Source organism: Pectinophora gossypiella, chromosome Z, assembly GCF_024362695.1.
Source record: "Pectinophora gossypiella chromosome Z, ilPecGoss1.1, whole genome shotgun sequence".
Classification (NCBI taxonomy): Eukaryota; Metazoa; Arthropoda; class Insecta; order Lepidoptera; family Gelechiidae; genus Pectinophora; species Pectinophora gossypiella.
This window is the reverse complement of record NC_065433.1, coordinates 9,212,258-9,240,130: the sequence shown is the minus strand read 5'-3', so window position 1 is coordinate 9,240,130 and position 27,873 is coordinate 9,212,258. Positions and strand designations below refer to the sequence as shown.

Genomic DNA, 27,873 nt, shown 5'->3' with positions numbered 1-27,873 from the left:
GTAGTTACTTTATGTACCAAGCGCCAAGTAATATAAAAATCTAATTTACCACTCGCTAAAGCCTACATATTGTTCTCGGCCGACATGTTAGCTGACGTTATCAACTTCTCTTCTATATTGGACGGTTGTAAAATAATTTTATAAAACCACTATTGTAATAGAGTAAATAGAATGTGATGGTTAAATTTTCATTTCAAAATTTATGTGCGCTACATGTTTTATAATACATAATAAGTATGATGAAACAGTAGTACCTATAAAGATAATATTTTTGTTACAGACATCAAGTCTTGTTGCATCACCGAGCGGACTTTAAGTTGGGTTACTTCGGGCGCTATTTCAGCTTTACGATTACGATACGTCGCGTCTCGTCTTCTTACTTTCCTGTAACCCATTATTAAGCCAAAACAAGCTTTAAGTCAGATTTCAATGCCTCTCGAACGAAAAGTTCAGCCACCACGAACCTACCAGAGGACACATCGTGGTAATTCAAGAACACAGCCTTACAGTCTTAACGGCAACTTGTCCGGAGCGCGCAGTAGGGACGGAGCAGTGGACTTACGCGTGACGGATGGGAATGCTCAACAACGAATACCGTTTACACCTCTAGCTAAAAGATCTGGTTGTGGTACTTGTACCTGTTCAACACGCAATGAACCAATGCAGACAGATGATGCTTACTCAAATACTCTGTTGGGAAATGAGATTGAAGAAACACAAAGGATGTCACCGAACCAGTGGACGCAGATGAATGGGAACCAATCGTCTTGGACATTGGAAGGAAATTCAAGATTGACTTCCAGTTTCGTGAACCGCTCAAGTCAGTCATGGTCAGAAATCAGAACCGCGAATAACGTTCTATCAGATCCAACAGCATCAAGTTCAGAGTCATTGACGGAATCTGACGACTTGTTATCAGCTAATTCATCCAATATGATATCCAATTTATCTTCATCGGATTCGCCTCAGCCGGTTTCTCGCTCTGTGACTACAGTCCCCGATTACCCTTCAATTGACGGTACCTTAAATGCATCTGTGCTAAGTCACTCTACTAGCGAGGATTTGCATAATGTTGATAATCCAGAGGAATATTCAAACCACGATCGGTCCATGTACGTGATACAAGGCGGCGGGTCGTTCAGTTCGCTGAGAGTGTCGTCGCGGTCAATGCCGACGATGCCGCCGCCCTCGACGCACGCCCGCCAGGTAGCCACACGGCTGATCAGACATGCTCGGGCTAACAAGACCCCGGACGAGCGTTCATTGTGGTGCCCCGACTGCAGGCACCTACCCGTGCTGCCGGTCACAGGACAATGTGGCCACACGCGTTGCACTAAGTATGTGTTTTGATCGATCATTTCTCACATTCATATCAATCGATTAAGATAATAATTCTATGTGTTATTTCAGATGTATTCAACATCATGGTGCATGCCCTTGCGGTGTGCAAGAGCCAAAAAATTTACATGTGAATACTTTGATTCAAGATTTAATTAGAAAAATGTTGCCGAGTAGCACTGGGTACGTTCCATTGTTGCTTTATACAAGTAATATCTTAAATAAAAAAGCATGAATGTATTTTTAAACGTGAAAAATGTTTACAGTGAAGGAAGTGCCGGAGACCAGACGGGGGCTTCCAAACAACCACATAAAACTTCGCACGGTAAGCGACATTTATGTATTATATTTGTTGGAATTTGCACTCACAATAATCTAATTAAGTTGCCACTAGCGAATGTTCAGTTTTAACCGCATTTATCTCATAAAACTAAATATAATTTGGAATGACCATAATTAGATGTTAGTATCGCGGTAATTGACAGCAGTTATCTTATCACTTAAACTCGTGTTTATGTAAAAATATGGTTGTTTAAATTATAACGATTGTAGCTGATCTTGACTGTATGTTTTCATTAAAATCTGCATAGTGATGTATAGTGTTTTTCATTTATGTTATTGTTCTTATCATGCTACTTTTGTTCTTTATTTTTGTAGCTGCAGCGATTTGATAACTCTTATTTCTTTTATGTTTACGGCATATATTAAAAGCACAGAAGCGATCGCTATGAAATACAATTTTATTAGTGGATAGTAACTTGCGTTGTTGAGGCAATAGGGTTGAGATTTCCCGAATAGCGTTGGGAAACAGATGTGACGGTATTAAATAATAATTGCATTATAGCGGTGGTGTGGGCGACCTCGCTCCGCACTCCGCAGTCGGCACGATAATCGCGCACCACCAACGCTATTATGTAAATCGGCCATTTGTTACATTGCGTTACATAAGAACATTGTCGGTGCAATGGAGACCGCGGGTCGCAGGTTACGTTACGTTCGGTATATAGGTCGCAGCGGTACCAGCCGAACCGAATAACGGACTTGCGGACACGAACTGGAACCACTTTACCGTGTCGTTGTTGCACTTACATCGCCACTAATTGGCAAAAAATATAAAGATTGATTAAAATACCCAAATTACGTTACATACATAAATAATACAATACCTACGATATACTTTTCAAACAATTATAACTCTAAATATATGAACGCCTCTTCCGGAATATTGGTCGTTTATATAATTGTTTAGGTCATTGATAAATGGTTTATGTATGATTATGACTCATATACCCAAATTATATTAATTACGCGCATTTGGTTGTGTACCTATTTGGTTATAGTATGTTGTGAGCACCATTGTTCTTAACCGAATTTTCCGCTAATTAGCGATTGGCATTAGTCGCGTACATATACACGTATTGTTTACGTACAAGTGAGCTAGCTGCGAACTTGAACGATACTGGTAAAGCTTTCGGCCCAAGACACAGAAATCGCGCGACGTGAATGGCTTACCTTATAAGGCGACTCTTAAATCATAATGACGTCAAATGGACCAAACACGCGTTTGGGACACGACGGTCACGTTTCTTTTAAACTGTTTCTTTGCGCAAAGCTGTTATGCATGCGTAATTAGCCTTAAACGGTGTTATTTTTTTTAAGTTTCGTTATTGAATTAATATTGCAAAAATTACAAAACATAATTAGCTATTTCGTATATAGTAATCAGATCAAATACAGTATGTAATGTACTAAAATACTCGTCAATAACATGAATCACGGGAAAATTCAATCGAAAATAAACGTGAGCAAATAAAATGTTACATAAGTAAATTGTGTACTTTGACCGTGAGTGAATAGCGTACATATCTGTATTACCTATCACGGAATTGAAGATTGAAACATACGCTTTGTTCTTAAGAATTTAAACCTATAAACGCGATCGAAGTTTATCGTTTTTAAATAAGAATTGAAACTACAGTAACCGCCTTGACCGTGAAAATGCCAATTAATCCTACACTTATCTGTGGCGATACGGCTCGCTCTCCGCTTGTGTATAAACTAGGTTACGTAACAGACATCAACGGCGTCTGTTGATTACATAACCCGTTATGTAGTCTGACAAATGTCGCTGGGGCTTCTTTGTCAATGGTTGCAGTGTCGCGGCTTTGGAACGTACCCGTAACATGCCAGGGAAGTTATACTCGGATTTGGAATGTTTTTGTCCTACGTAACTCGTCGACTTTATAAATTAACTAATGGAGCAAAGCTTGAAAATTGATCATTGAGTGATCCCTGCGACATACCTATATATAACATAATTTCAAACCTGTCATGCTTAAAATATACGAACGCGTCTTCGGGAATATTGACCTTTTACATAATTGTCTAGTTCATTGACTTTGAATCGAGAGTAATTATAAAATGATAACTTTTTAAGTATCTATGTATCGATTCGGACACTTTAATTAGAATCATTACGAGATCGGGGTTAAAAAGGCTACATCGAAGAAAATTATAAGTAAGTGCGCAATGCAAACAAAAGTCAAATAGCAATATTGCTTATTTAGATGAATTGCTTCGATGTGGCATTTTTAACCCCCTGGAATTTTAAATCTTAGTGACGGGATATATTCTTTTTAATTATTTTTTTCTGCTCCATAGCGAAACGTATTTTTAATTGATTAGAGAGGGCAGTAAATAAGGCATATTTTTTATCTGTTTTTATGTTTGGGATGTACCTAACAACACCCCTGTAGCATATTGTGTTTATTAGATCTAGCTGTGTAAAGAGCTATTGATTTACTTTGCATCTGCGTCATAATGTGATTATAATTATTGCAAAGCATGTTCAGATGTTACTAATCCGAAAGGTTGAGTTATGAGTTACCTATGTTGTGAGTTTATGACATTTTCTTTTGTTAACGGCGTCCGCTAAACTCGGTCGTTTACAGCGAGGGTCAGATCAACTTATGCTGGATAACGCTACAAATTTATTCATCGCCCAGTGTAAGTTGACCGGACGCCTCGACCCGCACTTTAGTTAGAGTTGGACCAACCTTTACCCGCGCGAGGTGTAGCGGACGGCCTAATACCTATGCACGTAATTCCTAACACACATGCGTTTGTATTTAGACTAAAAATATACGTATTTGTAAATACTAAATTGATATCTATGATTTTTATTAAATAATTTGCTTAGATATCTCTCGTGTTCTAGACCCAAATACCTAAGATAAATACACACTGTTTATTGCAATAACAACGCAATATATTGCGACAATAAGCGTCATGTTCATCGTACTCGTGCAGTGATCGGGCAGTACACGCTGCGTGGGAGGTGTCGTCAGAGAGGCGGGCGCTACGCCACCGCTGCCGCCGCAGCTGACGTCTCTCCGCGTAAACTTATGACGCCTGAGGTAAGATTAATATAACTATATTATAACTCGCAATAGCTACCTCCAATTCACTTCATTTTACCCTTCGAAAAACGTCACCTGTCCGTGCTATAAGTTAGGATACATAAAGCCTGCACTGCTTCATTCGGCTTAAATGCCAAGGCCTTACAATAAGGGCGAATGTTGTTATGGACTTAAGGCTCAAAAACCTTATAAATCTCAACCCATTCTACGACTATTGTGTCTGGAAATCTGAGCCGCAGCAGGATTAATATATTGTGAGAAGGACAAGGACCGACAATAAGTTGAAGAAAAATAAAACAGGACAAATTTTACTCACGGGACCCTCAAGATTGTTATGAACCACATTTGCACCAAAATCTATTTCGCAGCAATAATCGATACTCGGTATCCTTCATTATCTCCGAATGATTTCCTTCCGGTATTTATATTCCAGTTTTATAATCTGAAGATAAATTGGCATCAGTTTAAAATTATAAATACTCACAACACGGCATTAGATACTCGTGGCTTATCGAAAGTTTGTTCGTGTCGCTCCAAAAGTCATAAAATGGTCGCACCGACGGAAATGAAATAAAGTCAATATTTACGTTTGCAAAATATGAGCGCTAATAGTGACTTAAATAAAATTCAATGTTAATTGAAAGGGGATGTGCTTTGGAAAACGTAGAAAGTTCTTTAATATGAAAGATAGGTAAGCATTTGACCACAATCTCTTTCTAAGCCAACTAGTATTACCGATATTTTAGCACATCTAATTCACAAATGGAGTCCTCCAACTTATCATTATTGCGTGTTATGTTGGATACATTGGTATCCATATCTTCTTTGATCTAGCTGATTATAGTTTGCCGATCTAGCGTGTGAACGGACGTCCCGCAATCGTATGGTTCGGGTTATGTATGACGACTCTCATTTGCATTGAAATTGCATACGGGTATTGATGGGTAGGCCGATGGATAAACAGCTGGATGTAAAAACCCCTGAGTCGATTGCTGAGTGATTTTTCATATAAATAAATAAATAGTGCTACACAATAATTGCCTTGGTACGTCTGTACCAATGTCTGTCTAGACAGCGGTTTGCGTTCCGATTGGCTTGGCAGGGAAAATATATACATAGTATTATAGTAAGCTTATATGCGTCTTTCTGCAATGAAAAGGGTGTCTTTGGTACTGTACCTAGGCCTAATGTTGTATGAATGGTTGGAATAAATCTCCACCAACCCGCAAGGCAGCCGCGTGGTTCCGTTGATTGAGGGAAGCGTGTGTATAGAAATGGGACTTGTATATTTTATAATTTCAGAGCTCTGGGAGTAGAAATTATATTTTGTGTTTATTGTGTACTAGCTGGTACCCGCGACTTCGTCTGCGTACTTTTAATTTGAATATTAAGGATTATATAAAAGGAACGGTATAGCATGTGATTAAAAGAGAGTAAGTAGGTATATTTAAAAAAAATAAAAAATATCTGTTTACAGTCGTTATAAAGTACCTATGTATTCCATTGAGTGGCAGAAATTACCTAGGAATATTTATCGGTCCCTTATGTCCAAGACACTTACAGGGGTCAGCGTCACGTTGTGTACAAAAATATTTTAAAATGACCTAATTTAAAACTTTTTTGTACACAACGTTTGCTATTTTGTTATTATTTGTTAAAATGTAGAAATTGTTTGGACTCGACACTCGCGAGCAGGCCACGTATACACCACGTGCGCTCCCCCACCACAAGACAGCGCCGTTGACTGCCGCCACACTTCGGCGAATGTGCGCGACGACGAACGACGACCGACGGCAGTGGCGGCGATGCAGAGTATTCGTTAAAAGGAACTTTATCTACAAAAGCCAAATTTTTTTAACTTGATACACCCAAAACTACTAAATATCATGTTCCTAGGTTCAGTGGTTAATATTTTGTATACAAAAAGTTTGGCTTCGTAGTTCCCGTTCCGAATCCGTTCCGTTCCGTTCGAATTTCGGAAAATCCGTTTGTTGAAAAACTCTGCACATCCTAAGAGACCTACGTACCAAGTTTCATGGTTTTATCTTCAAAAATGACGAATACCCATACAAACATTCAACCCGTATTTCACCCCCATACTGGTAAAAATTTCAAAATGCTTGAACAAACGATTTTTTGTTTGTTATTTAGTGCCTAAACACAAAATTTAATATTTTTATCTTGAAAAATGACGAACCTCATAAAAAATTTCAACACCTATTTCATCCCCTCAAAGATCGAATTTTCAAAAACGCTTTAACAAATTGTTTTTTTATTTCTTATCAAGTTCCTAAATATAAAGTTTCGTGGTTTTATCCCCAAAAATGACGAACTCCCATACAAACTTTCAACCCTCATTTCACTCCCTCACTGGTCGAAATTTCAGCAACGCTAGAACAAATGTTTAATTATTTTTTATCAAGTGCTTAAATATAAAGTTTCATGGATTTATATTTTAAAATTAAAATATCCCATACAAACTTTCAACCCCTATTTCAATCTCTTCGTCCCTTCTTTTCGCAATAAAAGGTATCCTATTTTCTTTCTCAGGGTCTAAAGATTGTCTGTGCCAAATTTAATCAAAATCGGTTGAGAGGTTTTAGCGGGAAAGCGTAACAGACAGACAGACAGACAGAGTTACTTTCGCATTTATAATATTAGTAAGGATTATTTTCCCTCGTTAAATAGTAAACAAACTAAGTGTAGGTGTTATAATTTCGTTGACGAACTGATTACCTATCCGTTTCTTTGTCTAAAATGAGTATTACCTTATTACTATGATTGATTACTGGGCTTAAAGTTCGTATAAATGTCTATCGAATTACCTCCTCAAGTTTAAAGCGTAGCTAGTCATGTAGTACTATATTAATTATGTGGTGTAAGTAATTAGATTTTATCTGTATGTAATGTAATAGTTAGTTGAATAAAAAAACTTATACAAATCAGATCAATTAATTGGCGTAATGTGATTCTAGAAAGAGTTTTAATGTTAATAGATAGCTAGCTATAGCTATGTGTAGGTTCCTGTAGGAATGAGATATAACTGTTTAATAAAGACAGTTGCATCAAAATTTTATCATAAATTCCCTAAATTATGGCGCCTACCTACCCTCTAAGTTAGAAAAGTGATCAAATACTAACTTGAGGTCACACAGTTTAAAAAAAAACATCGAAATCATTCCAGTAGCTATGGCGTCATGCGCTTCTTGACACGATCACGAAATCTAGATTTCCGCGGGAATGAGGTATTTTCCCGCCATAAAAAGTAGCCTGTGTCCGTGCCTAAGATCCTATCTTTAAATTAACCAAGTCTTATAAAATTCCGTTCAGACGTTAAGGCGTGAATGAGGCAAACTTTTAAAACAAACAATTAAAAATCACTAACCTAGTTTTCTGTCTACTGCCTACGCCTTAAGTACGATAGCATAAATATTAATAGGCCATATCCTTTTCTAGATTACTATCTATCAGCTAACTAAATTTCATCAAAATCCGTTGAGCCGTTTAGGCATGATAGACAAAACTCCCAGCAAAAACCATAAAAAAATCACTAACTCAATTCAGTTTTCTGCCTACTTCCTACCCCCTAAGTACGATGACGTGATCAATTTGATCGTACAACCGTTTTTAGATAACCAACTATTACCTTACTAAATTTCATTAAAATCCGTTCAGCCGTTTAGACGTGAAAGAGCAAAAGTCCCAACAAAAACGACTACAAATCACTAAATCAATTTAGTTATCTGCCAACTGCCTACCCCCTAAGAACGATGGCGTGATTATTTATAGCCTATGACCATTTCTAGGTTATCATCTATCACCATACCAAATTTCATCAAAATCCGTTGAGCCGTTTAGGCGTGAAAGAGTAACAGACAGACAGACAGACAGACAGACAGACAGACAGACAGACAGACAGACAGAGTTACTTTCGCATTTATAATATTAGTATGGATGGATGCAACAGTCTCCGTGGTCTAGTGGTTAGAGCGTTAGGCTCGTGATCTGGAGGACCGGGTTCGATTCCCGATGGGGACATTGTCGAAATCACTTTGTGACTGTCCTTTATTTGGTAAGGTCTTTTCAGGCTTGAATCACCTGATTGTCCGAAAAAGTAAGATGATTCCGTGCTTCGGAGGGCACGTTAAGCCGTTGGTCCCGGCTATTAGCCGTAAAAACACTTCTACCAACCCGCATTGGAGCAGCGTGGTGGAGTATGCTCCGTACCCCCTCCGGTTGATTGAGGGAAGGCCTGTGCCCAGCAGTGGGACGTATATAGGCTGTTTATGCTATGTTATGTGTATGGATGTCTTGGATAAACACCTCTACCAGCTCGCAATGGAGCGTCGTGGGCCGTTAGATCCAGGGGAGACCTGTGACCTACAGTGTGTTGATGGTGTGTGCGGTGTTATTGACAGGCTCGCTTCGAGTTGGCCAAGCATCTGGTGTCGTCGGGACAGCCGCGTGCCGCCGCACCGCACCTGGCGCGCGTCGCCGCATCCTCTGACGTACTCGCGCGCTATGCCAGGCCGCTCCTTGCTCAGGTAACTACCGCCTATTTCACCACAGCAACTTTCTCACGTGTATGTAGCTTTTTTACGAAAATATTTAAAGGTACAGTTAAAAATAAATTCTTCGCAAATAAGTTACGTAGTCAAAATATCGCGTGGTAAACAAAGCAGCTGTTTTTATAAATTCTTATATAATTAGCCTATATTACGCAATCTAGTTCGGTAATAAGGACTGTTGACGGTTTACCACCGAGTTGGTCCAAAAAGTAACAATGGGACCATACAAAGTTTTGAACAAGGGACTCCGAAAATGAAAAGAATATGTAAGACAAATAAGAAATTAAAATACATCTTACGCAAGGAAACGAGATGATTAATTTATTATGTCAAAGTAAGAGAGTCTTGAGAAGACATTGATTAAATAGGTAGATTAAATACTATACTACTGGTAGGTCCACGTATTTTATCTGTTAATGTCCGTAGAAAAAATCAAAAATATGTGTTTAATAAATAAGTATTTATTTTGTTAATCGAAGTATCGTTGGTTCCCTTACTATAAAATCCTCTTGGGACAGGATTCGAAAAGTTGTGAAAAACGCCTCTTCTATTTTCATGCAGGAACAGCAGCAACATGTAATAAAAACAAAACCAGATGAATGATTGATTTTAACATATTATAATAAATTTGATTTCGAATTCCTAGTAGAGCGCAAGATATCGCTTTAAAATAGCCTGTATTAGAAAACCTCCATTTCATTGGTAAAGAACTATTATAAAAATAACCATTTCCCATATTATCCGTGCGCTGATGTATATTCATCTGATAATGGTGCTGATTCCTGTATAGACTATCTAATTTTATTTTGAGTTATAACTGTTATTTTCTTATCCGCTGAAAAAGAAAGGGACGGGTAATCGATAGGCGTAATATTTATGGAACACACGTCAATTTTAGGCAGTAATTTAAAAACCCCTTTCAAAATTTTATATTGGCCAATAACCCGACACAGTTAAGTTGACAGCACACGTCAAACGGGTTGCATATGAGCGAGATGCGTATTTTATTCGCCCAGGTTATTCATTCATTTTAATATTAACAGTTGTCCATCACCGTCCCTTTCCTATTCGGCGGATAAGAAAATGACGGGTATAATATTAAAATAAAATTAGGATGTCTCTACAGGAATCGGGGCCATCGCTTACTTATTTAGAACACAATGCCTATTACTCCAACTCGAGAAAGGTCATAATCGATATTCGATTTACGTAATAATTAGTTCCATTAACTATTGCACAATCGAATTATATAAATTGGTATTTATTTGTAAGTTTGTTAATACTGGTACTAGTTGCGCATAGGGTGGAGAAGGATTCCTTTATTATACAACAACGGAGTTGTGATTCTGATGTCATGACTGAAAACAACAGCTTTTCGTAGTCGGTTTATTTTTTAGTCAGAAAAGGTTTAGTACGTTCTACTCTGAGCGCGTGCGTGTCTGAAACGATTGATGAATGTGGAGGAAGCAAGAGAGGTGTATCACGGTCGAACCTAATGAAATTCCATAGTCTCTGCTTACCTAGGTGGGAAATAGGCGTGTGTGTATGTAAGTTTTTCTTTCAGATATCCGCTCGGGTGTATGTTATTTCCCTATATATTGTTCTAACTTTAACAAATTCAAAACTCAAATTCAAATTCAAAAATATCTTTATTCAGTAGGTAACATAGTTACACTTTGAATCGTCAATTTTACATAACGAACGTCTCATCCGCCTAAAACTACTGCAGCTTCTCACAACCTGTATAGCCGGGGAAAAGAAGCTGCAAGAAAAACCTCGGCACAGGGCCCTAGACGTTCTTTCAAAAAATAAACATAAAATATTGGTATACAATTGAGTAATTTAGCTGCCTAATATCAGTTCTCAGACAGTTAATCCCATGCATTCATATCTTCTAAATAATCACTAACTTTATAATAACCTTTTTTGTAAAGTTTTTGTTTAACTACTGTCTTAAAACAGTTGAAAGGCAAATTCTGAATGTCAATGGGAATCTTATTGTAAAAACGTATACATTGCCCCTTAAAAGATTTAGTCATCATCATCAGCCGTATGACGCCCACTGCTGGGCATAGGCCTCCCCCAAGGATCTCCTATGTTATTTAGTAATCTTATGTTAACAGGAAGTTCGAATGAATTATTGGTTTTAAATAAAAGATCATGGGTATTACTTCTCGCACCAACAGCGATGAGCGTGGTATCGTTCAATAAATAGGTCTTGCCAACAATGTCTTTTAAGTGCGAGTCAGACCAGGTTTCTGAGTTAATATCAAGTGGAATTTTCCGTCGCAAAATTCATGTTTTTTTTTTAGTTTCTTTAATTTCGATGGAAAATTCCACTTGATATTAACTCAGAATAATGAGTTGAATCATCCCTCCCAGTATTCGTTATGATGTCACATACACCCCGTAAAAGGACATACAGGTAGGTATGGGTGTTAGTGATACTGTAACGAATACTAAGGGGGATGATTCAGACCATGATTCTGAGTTGATATCAAGTGGAATTTCCTGTCGGAAAATTCATGATATTTTTTTTTAATTATTCTCACTTCCATACTTTTGCGACGAAAAATTCCACTTGATATCAACTCTGAATTATGGCCTGTATCAACCCTCAAGTTTTCGTTACGATGTCACCCTGACACCCTGTATACATACATAAATCCTGTCCTGTGAAGCCTAATGGAATGGCAGACTCACAAGTAATCAAAAGACAGTTTGCATTATTTATAATATCAGATAATGCATTATTTTTCATACACTTGTCCGATAACATAGAATAATATTTATTTATGACGTAAAATGAATAGGTACTCTAAGAGGACACGATTGTCGATAGTAAAGAAAAATATGTAATTAAAAACGAATATGTATAGTAGTATCTAAAACTTATCTAGCATACGAGTACAGTGGTTCTGCTATCAGACACTTCATCCTTGTAAAATCTCTCAGACAAGGGCTGATTTCATCGCTTAATGATAACTGTCAACCCGTTGTAGATTTTATCTACATAGTTTTTTTTCTCTTGTTTTTGATAGCAGAAATATATGAATTGGGTAGTTTCCTAGGTCAAATATAAATTAAGAAATTCTGATTAAATAAAGACAGATTTAAAGGTGACACAAAACGTTGTCTTCTTTCTATTTAACTTATTTTTGAATTTTGAATAAGGGCGACATTTTGTCACGTTTTTCTTCAGCTTGCTTTTTCATATAAATTCCATAGTAATTTTGTTTTTTGACGTTTAGTAAAAAGTAACTGATTTGACTAGTTGGAAATTACCCTATTATCCGGCAGACAGTTTATCGCCCCTTGTACATTTTGCGTAAGAGCATAGCTGTCAGAATAGTACATCTTCTTGGTATGCCATTTTTCACTAGACTGTGACTTTTATCTTTCTGTCCTGGGGGGTTAAAAAGGCCACAGCAGTATTACTATTGGACATTTGTTTATATTGCGCACTTACTTCTATATGCGCAAATGTCAAATTGCAATATTGCCTTTTTAGATGAATTGCTTCGATGTGGCTTTTTAACCCCCCTGGTGTGATATGTACCATACGAAGGCGCTAGAATTGTAATATCCACACGTACTGTGATCCACAGACTATATCAGTGCTGAGCCACGGACGGGATCCTCGGCGGTTGACTCGCGAGCTGTACCGGGCTGTGCGGGCGCAGGCCGCGTCCGCGTGGCTGAAACCCACGGATGTGGAGTGCGTGCTGTGCTACCACGCATACACCAGCCCCGTCTGCACGCCCTGTGGGCACACCTACTGCCGCACCTGCATCGAGAGATCCATGGACTACAAAAAGTCCTGCGCTCTATGCCTGAGGTCACTCGAGGACTTCGATTTGGCTGCGGTAAGTCTACATTTTTCATTGTCTCGAAACAGAGTAACGAATATCGATAATAATAATTTATAACAGGCACCCTAAACTTAATTTACCGACACAATTATCTCCGGTAACATTTCAGTATAAGCGATAACAATTATACCGCTATATTCGTCAAAAAAGGACTGATAATAGCCTGTGTTATCATTGCCACCTCATTGTTATTTTTCTCGTACATGTGTATTGACATTGTTCGTCAAGTTTAAACAAATAGATATCTATTATCGCGCCGTCCGAGTCAATGACCTCAAGGACCTCGTAAATGATTTCATCCGCCGTTTTGTTCAGAAATAGAATCAGAATGGCGACGTCGATGTTTCTAGCTCACCGATTACTGCACGTCACCTAGTGAATCCGGCTCTTAATCATATTAAAGACTGTTCTAAATCCAGCACCTAAATCGTCTGAGTTTGTTCTAAAAACAACCACATTACGTAACAACCGTTTTATCCCACACTATCATCGTACGGAATTAACACGTATACTTGTACCAATGCTATATTTATCCAACGGGTGACCACCTACTACAATGATATTTGTATCCACTATCGTAACATCAATGAAGTCTTTTGAAACTAGATCTTAAGCTGGCATTTGATACGAATTGAAAGCAAGCATTAAATCCTTTAAATACATTGGACAACGTTGGCAAGATTTAGAGACACACTTAGCACATGAAACCACGCCAGACTCGTGTTAAAGTAGACAGGATCTGCATTATCAATTTGCGTAATTCCCCGATAAAGCTTGCGACACACAGAATGTCATTCAAGATCCCTCTTAGTGGCCCTATAACACTCTCGCTGTCGTCGCTGTGTGCAATGTGCTAAAATCTCTTGCCTCTCGGCATGTTTGTTAATTTCACGTATTTTTATACTTACTTTTTGTCATTTTCTAAGTATGAATCGTTTGTTCTTGTATTTTGAATATCAGCTACGCATTATGAATCTTATTCTTTCGGTGCCATGTACTACCGGCAGTTGGCGAACATTACGGCGATTAATAGGATTAATAAGCAATTATGTCCGTTAATGTCGTCCTGGTATAATTGTACATTATTTATGTACGATGAAGACTTTAATTTTATCATTGTCTAATAGGTTTGAGGTCAAGCTATTGGTGACTTATTTTAGTGTGTGTTGCGAGATCAATAATGATCAATCTCATCAACCTTGGTGTCAGAGTTATTTATTTCCAAGCCACCAAAGTCATCTGACTCATGAAATGACTACGGTCTTACTTGAGTAGCTACAGTTACTAATAATTGTTGTAAAGAAAAATTACATGATTGTGATGGTTTCGAATTTTCGATCTACAGACCAGGGAGACTGCGTTCATCAGTTGTGCGCTTGCGTCGATCGATGCGCTGAGCCCGCCGCAGCCGCCGGACCCTGACGTCATCCCGATATTTGTGTGCACCGTCGCATATCCTGCGTAAGTACATTGGCACTATGGTCGCCGCGAACGATCTTAAATTGATCCATAGTTGAACACTAGAGCGCACACGTCAATTTTATTATAAAGGGTGTTAGTGACATCGTACAGAATACTGAGCGGGATGATTCAGACCATAATTCTGAGTTAATATAAAGTGGAATTTCACGTCGCAAAATTAATTTTCAATTCTGCACTGTTGCGATGAAAAATTCCACTTGATATTAACTCAGAATAAAGAACCGAATCATCCCCCTCAGTATTCGTTACGATATCACTTACACCCCATACAAGTACGTACAGGTAGCCATACAAGTGCGATGGATGTTAGTGACACCGTAACGAATACTGTGGGGGATGATTTAGGCCATTACTCTATATTGACCTTGCCAGCGTGGTCGACTTTTTACCTCAATCAGCGCTTAGCGCTATCGGCCAATAGGCAGCAGCAATACCTGCCGATTCCAGTACACCATCTAATTTTATTTTTAGTCATGTCTGATATTTTCTTATCCGCCGAGAAGGAAAGGGACGTGTAATCGTCGTAAGTAAGCGGACCCTGTGAAAAACAGAATAATGCTAGAGAGACAATAATAACTTGACAGAATTAAGCTGACAACACACGTCAAACGGGTTGCAAGTCAGCGAGATGCCTATTTTATACGCCCGGGTTATTCATACATTTTAAAATTAACAGTTGTCAACCATTCGCCCCTTTCCTTTTCGGCGGATAAGAAAATGACGGGTATAACTTAATATAAAATTAGGATGTCTATGCAGGAATCGGGGCTGTGGAATACTTATGAGGCGCTATGTAGATTTTTGAATAATATTTTTTCGAAGGCATCCTTATAACATGCTTATAAACCTTCGATAACATTTTATGAATAATACTAAGTACTGCGTACTTGTTTACTAAGTTTTCTTTTTCTTTTAAAGGTATTCAATATTTTTCATATTGTTTGTATGAAAAGTTTATAGAAACTTGATTTCTGGAGCTGAAACCTTATACATGCTGTTTGTTTAAGAGTTCTTGTTATTCTTTTAAGAAAGGATACTGAAATTCGCGAGTTGAAATTTTTAGTACGACCATTTGAATCATGTTTGGTTGTTCTTTTCGAACTTCTGTTCTTTCTTTTTGGCACACGTTGTTAACAGGTACTACGTACCAAGTAACCACGAAATCAACTCGGGTACAGTCGCGGTTAACAGACAGTAATACATTTTTTTTATCCATCAGAATCCCTTGTCCGCTGTTCATTTTCGACCCTCGCTATTGGCTGATGATCCGGAGAGTGCTGGAGTCTGGCTCGAGAAAGTTCGGCATGGTCGCCTACGAGAGGGACCGCACCTACTCGGACTACGGCACGGTAAGTTTATGTCTCCTGCGAATCAACTGTAAAATACAGCGGCAAGGATAAATATAATAGAAAGAAAAAAGTTTATTGCAGTAACATTTGGTACATAGTATTAAGTAAGGGTTGGAACCTCCTTTTAAGCAGGCATATGCTTGTAAAAAAGGATGTTTTGTCACGTGGCCGAAATCGGAACTAACGCCATCTGCGCAGGTGACGTCATATTATTACAGTTGTTTGTTACTTGTTGTAGAAAATTAAGGGAACCCCAGCACTTGGATAACATTGACAGGAGGGTTCCTGTCAATGTTATCCAAGTGCCACAAGATCCTTAGTCCGATTTCACAACTGTATGAAAAATTAAACCTTATAAAACCTATCCTACCTTATTAACCTTATGAGGTTAAAAACTCTCACGTTGGTCTAACAGAAAGCTACTTGACATGTGCTACTTAGTTCATCTAGCGATGGATGTTTATTTTATTTTATTGTCTTAGGGAAGCTTACAGCATTATTTGAAATATATGTGACTTCTAATAACTATAGGCCAATTACAAGCTACCACAACAAATGTACCTCTGACTACCCCTGTCGGGATATAGTCGTTAGCTTATGTTATGAAATAAACGTTTTGGCTGGTAGGCGCGTTCTTATAAAAGTAAGTTTTTGGAATTATGTCAATGAATGTCGTGACCTTGTAAAAACGAGATAACGCTATGGAGATGATGATGAATATCTTGAGACGGATGGTCGACGGCGCGGCTCGCCTGATACCATGTCGAAGTTTCGTATCTGTTATTGCCCCCTCTCGTTTATGTTCTGTGTTTTTACGTGTTTAGCAAGAAAATGAAAATAAACACCTTCAATTACCTGAAGTGTTTGAATGAAGAAGGCTTTACAGTACTTTCCAGAGTCTAACTTACGAACGAAACTGCAGGCAAAGAGCTGGTTCTTTACTTGACCTTAATCTTTCCTTGTTTCCTTTTAGGTGTTAGAAGTATGTGACTGCGTGCATTTGGAAGACGGGCGGTCAATCTTATCCACTGTGGGAGTGTCCCGGTTTAGAGTGATCGAAAGAGATGTCCGGGATGGGTGAGTATTTCCGAATAGTGTTTTATATCGATGACTTAAAACTAGATTTCAAAAATATCCGACAAGTTCGAAAAAGATGACTTTCTTATCTATATAAATTATAGCCATAATAATTTCCTGTTTCTGATCAAGAAACATTCATTTTGTTTTTTGTTTCCAGTTATTTTTGTGCCTTTATTTTTTTAAAACACTAACCGTTAGGTACCTCACTCATTGTCAACTTTCCTGAAAGTTTTAATGTAATTACCAGGTGCGACGTGGCGCGTATCCAGCCTTTGACAGACATTACTCCGACAGAGGAGTTGGTGAATTGGGAGCTGCGGATCATGGCCACTCAGATCTTTTACAAGGCGCTGTTGTGGCTCAACAGCATGGACCGTACGGTGCGCGCGGAGATCGAGACAGCATTTGGAAGGCTGCCGCAATTTGATCATAGACAAGAAAACTGGTGGGATAGCCCCGACGGGCCCGCCTGGCTCTGGTGGCTCATCGCCATCTTGCCGCTCAGATCTGAAATCAAGGTATATCCTTTTATTATTGCAAACACACAGGAAAGCAAAGATACAGAAACAATGAATAAAATAGGCGGGCTTATTGCTGATGGTTGAGGATGGTCGGTTGAGGCGCAGCGGTAAACGCGCTCGGTCTGCGATTGTTGAAGTTAAGCAACTTTCGCAAAGGCCGGTCATAGGATGGGTGACCACAAAAAAAAAATTTCATCTCGAGTTCCTCCGTGCTCGGGAAGGCACGTTAAGCCGTTGGTCCCGGCTGAATTAGCAGTCGTTAATAACCATCAATCCGCACTAGGCCCGCGTGATGGTTTAAGGCCCGATCTCCCTATCCATCTATAGGGAAGGCCCGTAGCAGTGGGGACATCTCTTGCAAGCAACCTTACACTATAGGAGATATCTTACATCGGCATTACTGCCGATTCTGGCAAACACTAAATTAAATTTAAATTATATAAAACTTGAATGTAAGTATACAATATTAATCATTTATTCGTAATAAACATTACAGTCAAAACAAAAATACACATTATATAAAATAGACAATAACAATCTATTTAGTCAAATAAGCCCCCGCGGGTGGCTCCGGGCGCAAAGGTCCCCATCACGCTTGCCGCGTTACCACGTTGTATGGCGATGGACAACCTTTGCGCCAGGAAACAACCCGCACGAGCACGAGCAAATTTAAATTAGTTTAACAGTTCTAAAACTCACGTTGTTTTTTTTACTTGTCGTAAATGTAGGACGCGTACTATTTTCCAGTTGTCATGCAATGTAATGGAATAGACTTTAATGTAGTCATTAACATTAACTCACGCCCGTTATTATCGGCATAGGTAGAGTTGAACCAATAGTTATCAATACCGGTGCTTATAATAGGCTACGAATAAATAAGACTTATTACATATTCGTAGATAATAGCGTACTTGACAAGCTAGTCAAATGAAATACTTTTTACGAAACGTCCAAACGAAAGTTTTTTTGGAATTTGTATGGAAATACTGTCCAGTGACGTCATCAATACACACATAACATAACCAGCCTATACACGTCCCACTGCTGGGCACAGGCCTCCCCTCAATCAAGCGGAGGGGGTATGGAGCATACTCCACCACGCTGCTCCAATGCGGGTTGGTGGAGGTGTTCTTACGGCTAATAGCCGGGACCAACGGCTTAACGTGCCCACCGAAGCACGGAATCATCTTACTTTTTCAGACAATCAGGTGATTCAAGCCTGAAAAGTCCTTACCAAACAAAGGACAGTCTCACAAAGTGATTTCTGCAATGTCCCCATCGGGAATCGAACCCGGACCTCCAGATCGTGAGCCTAACGCTCTAACCACTAGACCACGGAGGCTGTTTCGACGTCATCAATAAAAGCGATCAAACGTCGTTCTCATGCGAGATGTGAAATGAGATTTATTGTTTATCATGTTGTACCTTTGACCCAGTCAAATACATACATACATAAACTCACGCCCGTTATCCCTAATGGGGTGGACAGAGCTACAAGTAATCAAATAGATTACTTACCACTGTTGGTACGAAGTCCTAAGATTGATGTGATAAACCTTACGGTGACAAGGGATCCCATAACAGTTGACCAACATGTTAGAAAGGACACACTCCCTCTGTCGGATTTTACGACATGCCCGGGAAGACAAGCAGCTGAACGTGTTCTATGTTATTTTTATTCGCTCGCTATCAAAACAGCAGTTTAGTAGTAATATGACAATCACAATTAAATCAGCGTTCCTTTATTTTATACGGTTTCGTTTAACAATAAGTTAGGCAATCGAGAGAGAATATTGGGAGACTAAGCAACTAAAATTGTTTTCAGATCCTAATACTGTCGACAAAAAACTTGTTGAAACGTATGATGGCCGTTTCGCGGACGCTGGATGCGATCGACCAGGTGAGTATCTCTGCCACGGCGACGTCCGAGTGCGAGCTGCGCAGCGCGCTCACCAACGCCGAGGAGTGGCTGCAGAGGACTGCCACCACACACTAACAAGAAGGACTCACATCAATGTGGTCAATAATCCCGTCCGAGAGGACATATCTATATTATTGCGCCGTCTACTCGCGCCTTCCTCTTCCGCCTCGTGTGTCGACACATCGATTCCCTTAGCGAAACGAACTATCGCTAACTCCTCTTTCTTATTGCTCCGAGTCCTTTGCTCTATACTCGAGTGAGCTACGTACTCAACACGTTACCCAAATATATACTCAGTAGTATCTTTCCTACTTATACAATGTCTTTTATACAGTTGTCTATATCTGGAGTTTGACTGAATAGCTCTTTGTTCATTGCAGGGTCCTTAATGTGATTGATTAATAAGAACTTGTACTTCAGTTGGTAGTCTTGTACTAAATGTCAAAATTTCCCTTAGTGTTTGTATATACTAAATACGATATGACATACATTTATAATTAGCACTATGTAGTGTTGTTCTATGGGACCGTATTCGTACGATATCGTGTTCGATAACGAGCACGATCTATATATTATATATATATAACTTTGCACTTTAGTACCATTTTATACATTTCCTACGGTTGTCGCCTGTGGATAGGTTGGGGTTTCTTGTTGGGAATTATGTGTACACTGTGTACAATTGCCGTCGAGTGAACTGCGTGACGCAGGCTGAAACATCGCTGTGAATACTTCGATTGCGCAGTTGGTCTGAGTTTTCATCGCGATGGAGAAAACGCCTTCGTCTGCCGCCAGTCTGCCCTTTTACCTCACCACAACTAAAGTTGCACGTTTTATCAAATTTTATATTTACTATTTTAATAAACACTCTAACAATGATCAGCTCTAGTAGAGCAAACTCATTAGTCATTACTTAGTATGTGGTTGTGGGAGGTCGTCGAACAAAATGCAAGTTCGATTTATCTGTATGTGGTATACATTCTATACTCTATTTTCATGTTTACAGAGCGTGATCGATTGTCGTATGCTGTTTATAACAATCATTTTTAAAACATTATACAAGAATTTTTAATTATTCTTATTCCGTCTATATCAAACTGCAACCAAACTTATTAAAATTATATTTAACATTTATTCTTTTAGTAAATACTACAGTTGGAAACAGTAACATGAAGGATATAACTATTTGCTACTTATAGCTGAGAAAAGTTTTGGCACTTACAAGAGAAAGAGTACTTGAAGAAATTTCCTGTTTCGCTTACGAAGACTTTGTATAAGTTTTGTTTTTATTTTTCTATATTGATTTTAGTATAATTAATTCACATTCCAATGAAAATCTTCATTATTTTTCACATTTCCATTGGTATAAAAAGACTGCTTTTATGTTTAAATTGTTAAGTTTAAAGGATGAATATAAATTTTATGTTTAAATAATGCATTTAATGCTGTATTGTAGTTTCCTTTCTAGCGTGGTTTGTTTAAAATAATTTTATATCTTTACTTTTCAGTTATTAGGAAAGTTAGTACTCTTTAGTTAACAATAGTAAAATGGATACGTTCATTACGATCTCAGCGGAAAATAATTGTATGCCTCCACAATTAGATTATCGTGAAGTAACGACTTGGTATGTTGTCTATGTATTTCATATGGAAATTCGGTTTCTTAACCACGAAACCCTTAATTTAGTATTTTAATGTGTAGTATGTATTCTCCCAAAGACTTGTGAGCTTCATTTCACTTCTACTATGGCTTAGATAAATGCAATGCGATCTCTATGTTATCGTTATAAAATGCGTTAAACAATCTCAAATAGAAGTTGTTTTTCGGACATCTATATGTATTATTGAAAAGAGCTACTCGTATTTACAAGGGAATATAAATTAATTATTTTCGAAGAAGCCGGAAGATGTTACTCCACTTAGCAACCTGGTAGGTAGGTGGTAGCATGCCCCAGGTAGTATAGATGTCCAACTTTTACTTTCTATTTATCTACCATTACCTGTATATGGCGACACGATTAGTTTATAACGATAAGATCCTTATGAGTATTAGGTACCTGCTAAAATACAGTGTAATGTGGATGGTATCGAGAGCTATCTTTAGCACTTTGCGTTAAGATAATAAAATTCTGATAACATGGAATGTCCAAATTGTCCAGCTTTATGTAATTAAAATGCACCAAAATAATTTTCTAAGCTACCTACTTAATAAAGCTAACAAAACAGCTGTGATTATTTTTTTTTTCCAAAATAATAATTAAAAATCTATGTTATTAAACATAGTATTATCAAATAAAGCTTGGACAAGTTTAGTATTGCTTAATCAAGTAATAAATGGCGCTGATTCCGATACACACCATTTAGGTTTTTTTTTTAATTTATACCTATCTTTTTCTTATAATCCGTCGAAAAGGAAAGGGACGGGTATTCGACAGGCATAATATTTATGGAACACACGTCAATTTTAGACAGAAATTAAAAAAAACCCTTCCGAAATTTTATGTTGGTCTTTAACCCGACGGAATAAAGTAAACAGCACTCGTCAAACGGATTGCATATGAGCGAGATGCCTTTTTTAGTCGACCGGGTTATTTCATTTTAAAGTTAACAATTGTCAACCATCCGTCGCTTTCCCTTTCGACGAATAAGAAAATGACGGGTATAACTTAAAATTAGGAAGTGCCTGCAGGAATCGGGGCCCTTGTCACTTTTTAATAAACGGAATGTTTTTTTTTATTTCGTACTTTTGTATTTATACTGACATGTCAGTACACAATTACCAGTCAAGGAAATTATTTGTTGTTGTGGCTTCTGTAATTAGTTGTTATCGATGACATTAATGTGTACGAGTAAGAATAATCATTTGTCTTGTCTCTCACTTACAGTTGACGTTAAGATTCCTATATGAATATTTTAACTATGATTCTGATAAATATAATTTTTGTCTGTATAATTTGTTTTTTTTTTTACACCTCTAGCCTTGAGTTTAAGTTACCTATTGATTACGCAACATATATGTTAGTCCAAAGGCAGGTAGTCCAAACTGAACTGGGGGGTTAAAACGCCACATCGAGGCAATTCATCTAAAAAAACGTTGCAATTTGCGCACATAGAAGTAAGTGCGCAATGCAAACAAATGTCAAATAGCATTATTGCTTTTTTAAAAAGCATTGTAGCAGTTGTCTTCTTGACGGCGAGGGGCCTCTCCGACGTGCCTACAAAGTGTTCACTTTCGGGGCTTGGCGCCTTTGGTGGGGATTCTGTCGCCGACCGCAAAAACGGCCGAGGGGCTCGGTCGCGGGTCTGAGACCATGTTCGTCTTAGTCAGCCGTCGAGTCAGCCGCGTGAGACTGGGAAAGCCGAGTAAGCAACTTTAGCCAGACGGCGTGGTCTTCTCCGGTGGAGCCGGCGAGCATGACCTTCGGGTCATGCTGGTTCCAATCAGCGGGGTCAGGTGATTGAAGCGCAGGCGCGCGGAAGTATAAATCACAGTAGTTGTTCATGCATGGACGACAAGATTTTGTCGATTATACCGGCCGACGCGAGGCCACCACAGTTTAAATCCGATTTTGATTATCTTTCACTGAACAATACAAAGACCTTCCAAGACCATGACATAGAGTAATATAATTCATGCATTTTTATAAAACGGTGTACCTACATTGGAAACTATTTTACCTAGGCTACCTACCCTATTTGACATTAGCGCATCAGCAACTCCGGCCAGCCGCGGAGGTGTGATGCTCTTTGATTTTGATTAGCATTGACGCGTAATATCAAAAGAGAATAAATATCACTACGTTTTATATGTGTTACTATCATAGACATAGTTACTATAGATTAAAAAATAGTGATTATATTCTCTTTGCTATAGATGAATGACACAATGTTGAAGTTCCCTGGGTTCTATTTTCCACTACTATTTCCTTGGTGACCGACAGACGATAATATATTTCAACTTCCAACAAATTAATTCGTTTTTAAAAATGTTTTTTTCTTTTGGTTCTAATTTTCAGTAAAATATAGTGAAACTTATATTTACTAAACATGGCCGCATACGGTTTAGACGAGAGATTCAAAGATCCAAGGTATTGTTTTAGATTACTCGATCCCGCAGCTTATGATATAAGAAAATATTGTAAGAGTAAGAAAAACAAATATCCTTTTGATTCGAGCGCTCCCCGTGTTACTCTAGCTACCAATCCATCGTACGTCGATGCACTATACAATGCAGAAGTTAAGCATAAAATTCCTAATTGTACCTCTTTGATGTCCAAACGTCCTCGTTTTCCATATGAATCGTTCACTGTAGAAGAGTTCGAAGAATTACTATGTCGATGTGGATTGCCATGCGAATGTCCTGCTCCAGAAGAAGAAAAAGAAAAAGAGGTAAAGTGCATGGCTAGAACACCTAAGTGTTTATACAAAGGGCCTACACCACGTGATGAGTTTACTAAAGGGCTGTCAGCTCCCTCAAAAAGGGACCGGGGTTTCGAAATACGCCCCGACGGCACAGCAAAGCGCTTGTTTGAGATGGCTAAAGAGCAATGTCCACCCTTTTATGACACTCGAGTGCACGAAGCAACTGAGTTTTATAGAGGGTGGAAATGGAGTAAAAGAACATCAAGTCGAACCATGAAATCATCTGAAGTTAGGCCAGGCCCTGCTGATTACGATATAGATAGATCAACGCCGCCATACTGCAGGTGTCTAGAAAAAATTCGAGAAGAGCGTCGTTTAACCGCTAAGCTGTTACGGTATACTGAAGCAATGCAACACAGAACCATAAAAGAAGGTCTTCCCGGTCCACCGCATTACCATCCTCATTCACCCAAGGGAACTGATTTAAAAAGTTTTGGACCAAAAGCTGAAAGATTCCCGACATCTGAGTATGATCAGTGTCCAGGTCCGACTACTTACACTATTAAAAGGGCATTCGATGTAGAGCCACCAATTGCACAGCCTTATTTACCACCACCTGCAGGTTTCGGTGTTAAAGCCTCTAGATTCAAATATCGTGTGCCTGAAGGACCAGGGCCGGCAGACTACGATGCAGGAGTCAAGTTATGCAGGTTTCAACATTGTGGTAGAGCTCCTTTTGGGGTTTCAGCGCAACGGTTTAAACATTCTGGATATAATGTAAATGATGAAGATGAAACTGATGAGGATGAAAAAGAAGACGACAAGAAACCTTGTCCTAAACGGACTTGGCAATTTAAATCACAAACATCACGTTTTAAACCACCTCACGACGTATTTGAACCAAGTTGGTCAAAACAACAGTTTATCTCGGAAAGATCACCTCGATCGCAGTACCTTGCTCCATTTTTTACATCAGAAGGACGATTTCAGCCTTGGAAAGACTGGCTTCCTATTTTCGGTAGTATAAATACACCGGGGCCAGGTTATTATAACTTGGAAAAGCCAAAATGCCCACCAGCTGTCTGTCGCGGACCTCTTTATAGATGTCAACGTTTCGTTGATCATAGATTCAATACGCCAGCTCCTAATGAATATAGAGTAGATCGTGGTATTGAAACAGTTTTGGCAACACATAATCGGAGGTTAAAAGATAACATAAAAAATCAACACAAATTCGAATGGCGTGAGCCACCGGATATCATAGAGCAAACTCCAGCAGAGCGAGAAGCTGTAATACTGGAGAGGGCTGTATCTCAACTTGAAACAGATGTTATTGCAGAAAAGTTTGAAAATCTACTAAAAGTAAACAAAGGTAAGAGTGTCCTAGATACATGTAAAGAACGACTTGGTATAATTAAGGAACAAGCTATCAGCGAAGCTGGTGATAAACCTACCGCTGAGGGTAACGCTCACGAGAAGGGTGACGCTAAGGAGACAAGTGATGCTCAGGGGAAGATGGATAATAAAGATCATCCTGAGATAAAAGATAGCAAACAACAAGAAAAATCTGAACCAAAGCAAAAATTACTTCGAACATTCCTGTACAGGCATCCACAACCAATGTATATTTAAATCAACTTTTTTTTTATAATTTCATCATCTTTTTATAATATTTGAAGCTTGATTTTGTAATAGGTATACCTACAGGTTATAGCAGCGGAAACATTCCATATTGCTAGGTTATAATGTGTTTTTTAACGATTTACAAAATTTTAATAAAATATTTTGTGTTTTTAATTTCTATTTTATTTTTTAACCAACCTCATCAACCCTGATGTCAGGGTTGAGCCGCCAAAGGCCCCTGACATGGCTTATGTAACGACTACGTACTTACATCAGTAAGTAATCGGGAAATTAGCTTCCAAACGTTTTTTCGATTCTGCTCCGCACCACCCAAATCCCCTGGTAGTTGCGGCTTCCGAATACATCCCGCTTAGGGACGGTACTGAAAAGTATGGGCGTCCGAAGGACGTAATATACGATCCCGACGACCCGATTACTCTAGCCATAGAGGCAGCCAATCAGCTCGCGACACCAAACACTTCAGGACCCCGATACCGACCCCGCCGGCGTGGTCGACGATTTCCCTCATTCAGCGCTTATCGCTATCGACCCACTAGGGTCGATTAATTCTTTCAAATATTTTTCCTCTCAGACGACGCCCTGAGCCGAGGTTCGCGCCCAACTGGGCACCCTCAGGCCTGTTGTCTTAAACGTTGTACCGGGTGAGAGCCTTCAGCGCTCCCCATTTGTCCGGCCAAGTAGTTAATGCCATCTGCGGCAAATCTACAATAAGTCACGTCAAAAAAAAAAAAGGGACCAACGCCTTAGTGTCTTCCGAAGCACGGATCATCTTAGTTTAGGACAATTAGGTGATCAGCCTGTAATGTCCTAACCAAAATAGTGATGACGAAGTGATTTTAGTGATATGTCCCCACCGGAGTTCATGGTGTATTCTAAAATATACGTTAGTTTATTGTTTGTTATGGTTTATGACCGGAAATATTTATTTGCAAGGTTTTCTTCATAAAAAAGTCAAAGTCTACTATACAATGGAGTTCGAATGGGAACCTTATTGACATAGTAGAGCACTTGCGCCATGTACCCGAACACGTCTAAATTAACCGACTTCAAAAATGAAGGAGGTTATCAATTTCACCCGTATGTAGGTAATTAGGTATGTAATATTGTTGGAATTGCGTAATATTCGTAGATGTTAGTCTATTTGGGCTTCAAAACACGTGTGCCAAATTTCATAGGTGTAGTCGTATGCAAAGGGTGTATGTCTAATATATGTAGGTATGTTTGTCTCCAATTCTCAAAAACTACAAATCGTATTGCAATAATTCTTTTTATGGGATTAAGTACTCGTATCACCCAACTTACAACCAAAAACAACAAGAGAGCAAGTTTCATCAAAATAGGTTTCGAAATTTTAAAGTTATGGTCGAAAAACAGTTACGACATTAGATATTCTTTTTTATTATTCATAAGACGACATTCTTATAATACAGGGTGTTAGTGACATTGTAACGAATACTTTGAGGGATGATTCAGACCATCATTATGAGTTGATATCAAGTGGAATTTTCCGTCCCAAAAGTATGGAACTAAAAATAATTAATTTCATGGCTTTTCCGACATGACATTCCACTTGATATTAACACAGAACCGTAGTCTGAATTATAACCCTCTGTATTGGTTACGATATCACTAACACCTTGTATTATTACTTTATTAGTCATTTGTGTTTCGACTATACTACTGCGGCTAAGAGGTCATTTAATAGTATAAGCGAGTATAAGTAAGTTCAATTACTAATCAATGGTTTGAGTGTAAATTAAAGAAAATTGGAAAAACTTGTTCATTATATTCCAGTGTGTTGATAACGTACCTACGTTACCAGCCAGGTAGCCAGGTACCTACCTGGCTGAGGTAAGAACTGGCGTAATAATATTTTTAGTGTGTGTGTGTGTGTTTTGTGTGTGTGTGTGTGTGATTCGAGATTAAAATAAAATAAGTAAAAACAAATACCGACTTCAAAATTTGACAAATAAAAAGTAAGAAATAATATTTTGCTGAATACAATAGTCAGAATCTACATTCTAAAGTCAGCGCAGCCAACTTTCCTTACCCTTCGTAATAGCTGCAAATGCTCCATCGCATACCTTTAACCGTTAATTTATGCTCAAGGCTTTTTAGACCCCTAAATGTCTTGATTTTTCCTACTTGAAATCATTACAATACTAATGTAATGACATAGGCCCTTTAGTGTTATTTTATAATATGCAAATAAGTAGGTAAGTACACAAATATAAAATCGAAGCAAGGCGAAGTGATGTTTTAACGTGGACGTACTTTCTGCCTATAAATACCGTATATCCTGGGCTGTGAACATTAT

At 38.5% G+C, this 27,873-nt stretch overlaps 2 protein-coding genes across 4 annotated transcripts in view; both read left to right on the top strand.

Moving 5' to 3' along the window:
• LOC126379994 (uncharacterized) overlaps nucleotides 1-22,503 on the top strand; it is a 32,062-nt gene extending 9,559 nt beyond the window's left edge. For all 3 annotated transcript variants that reach the window (XM_050029042.1, XM_050029040.1, XM_050029041.1), the window contains exons 2-12: nucleotides 281-1,337; nucleotides 1,411-1,521; nucleotides 1,605-1,663; nucleotides 4,648-4,754; nucleotides 9,176-9,301; nucleotides 12,934-13,191; nucleotides 14,543-14,658; nucleotides 15,899-16,028; nucleotides 17,002-17,105; nucleotides 17,356-17,626; nucleotides 19,455-22,503. In XM_050029042.1, coding sequence (XP_049884999.1) covers nucleotides 430-1,337; nucleotides 1,411-1,521; nucleotides 1,605-1,663; nucleotides 4,648-4,754; nucleotides 9,176-9,301; nucleotides 12,934-13,191; nucleotides 14,543-14,658; nucleotides 15,899-16,028; nucleotides 17,002-17,105; nucleotides 17,356-17,626; nucleotides 19,455-19,625 — 2,361 coding nt within the window. In that variant the 5' untranslated portion in view covers nucleotides 281-429 and the 3' untranslated portion in view covers nucleotides 19,626-22,503. The remainder of the gene's footprint in view (nucleotides 1-280; nucleotides 1,338-1,410; nucleotides 1,522-1,604; nucleotides 1,664-4,647; nucleotides 4,755-9,175; nucleotides 9,302-12,933; nucleotides 13,192-14,542; nucleotides 14,659-15,898; nucleotides 16,029-17,001; nucleotides 17,106-17,355; nucleotides 17,627-19,454) is intronic.
• Nucleotides 22,504-23,597: 1,094 nt separating this feature from the next.
• LOC126380266 (sperm-tail PG-rich repeat-containing protein 2-like) lies at nucleotides 23,598-25,544 on the top strand. The gene has a single exon (XM_050029546.1). It carries the CDS (start codon nucleotides 23,598-23,600, stop codon nucleotides 25,542-25,544), a length of 1,947 nt encoding a protein of 648 aa, XP_049885503.1.
• Nucleotides 25,545-27,873: the final 2,329 nt, after the last annotated feature.

Bases quoted from the DNA above. Each gene is read 5' to 3' on its own strand.
- LOC126380266 (XM_050029546.1), top strand. From the start codon at position 23,598: ATGGCCGCATACGGTTTAGACGAGAGATTCAAAGATCCAAGGTATTGT.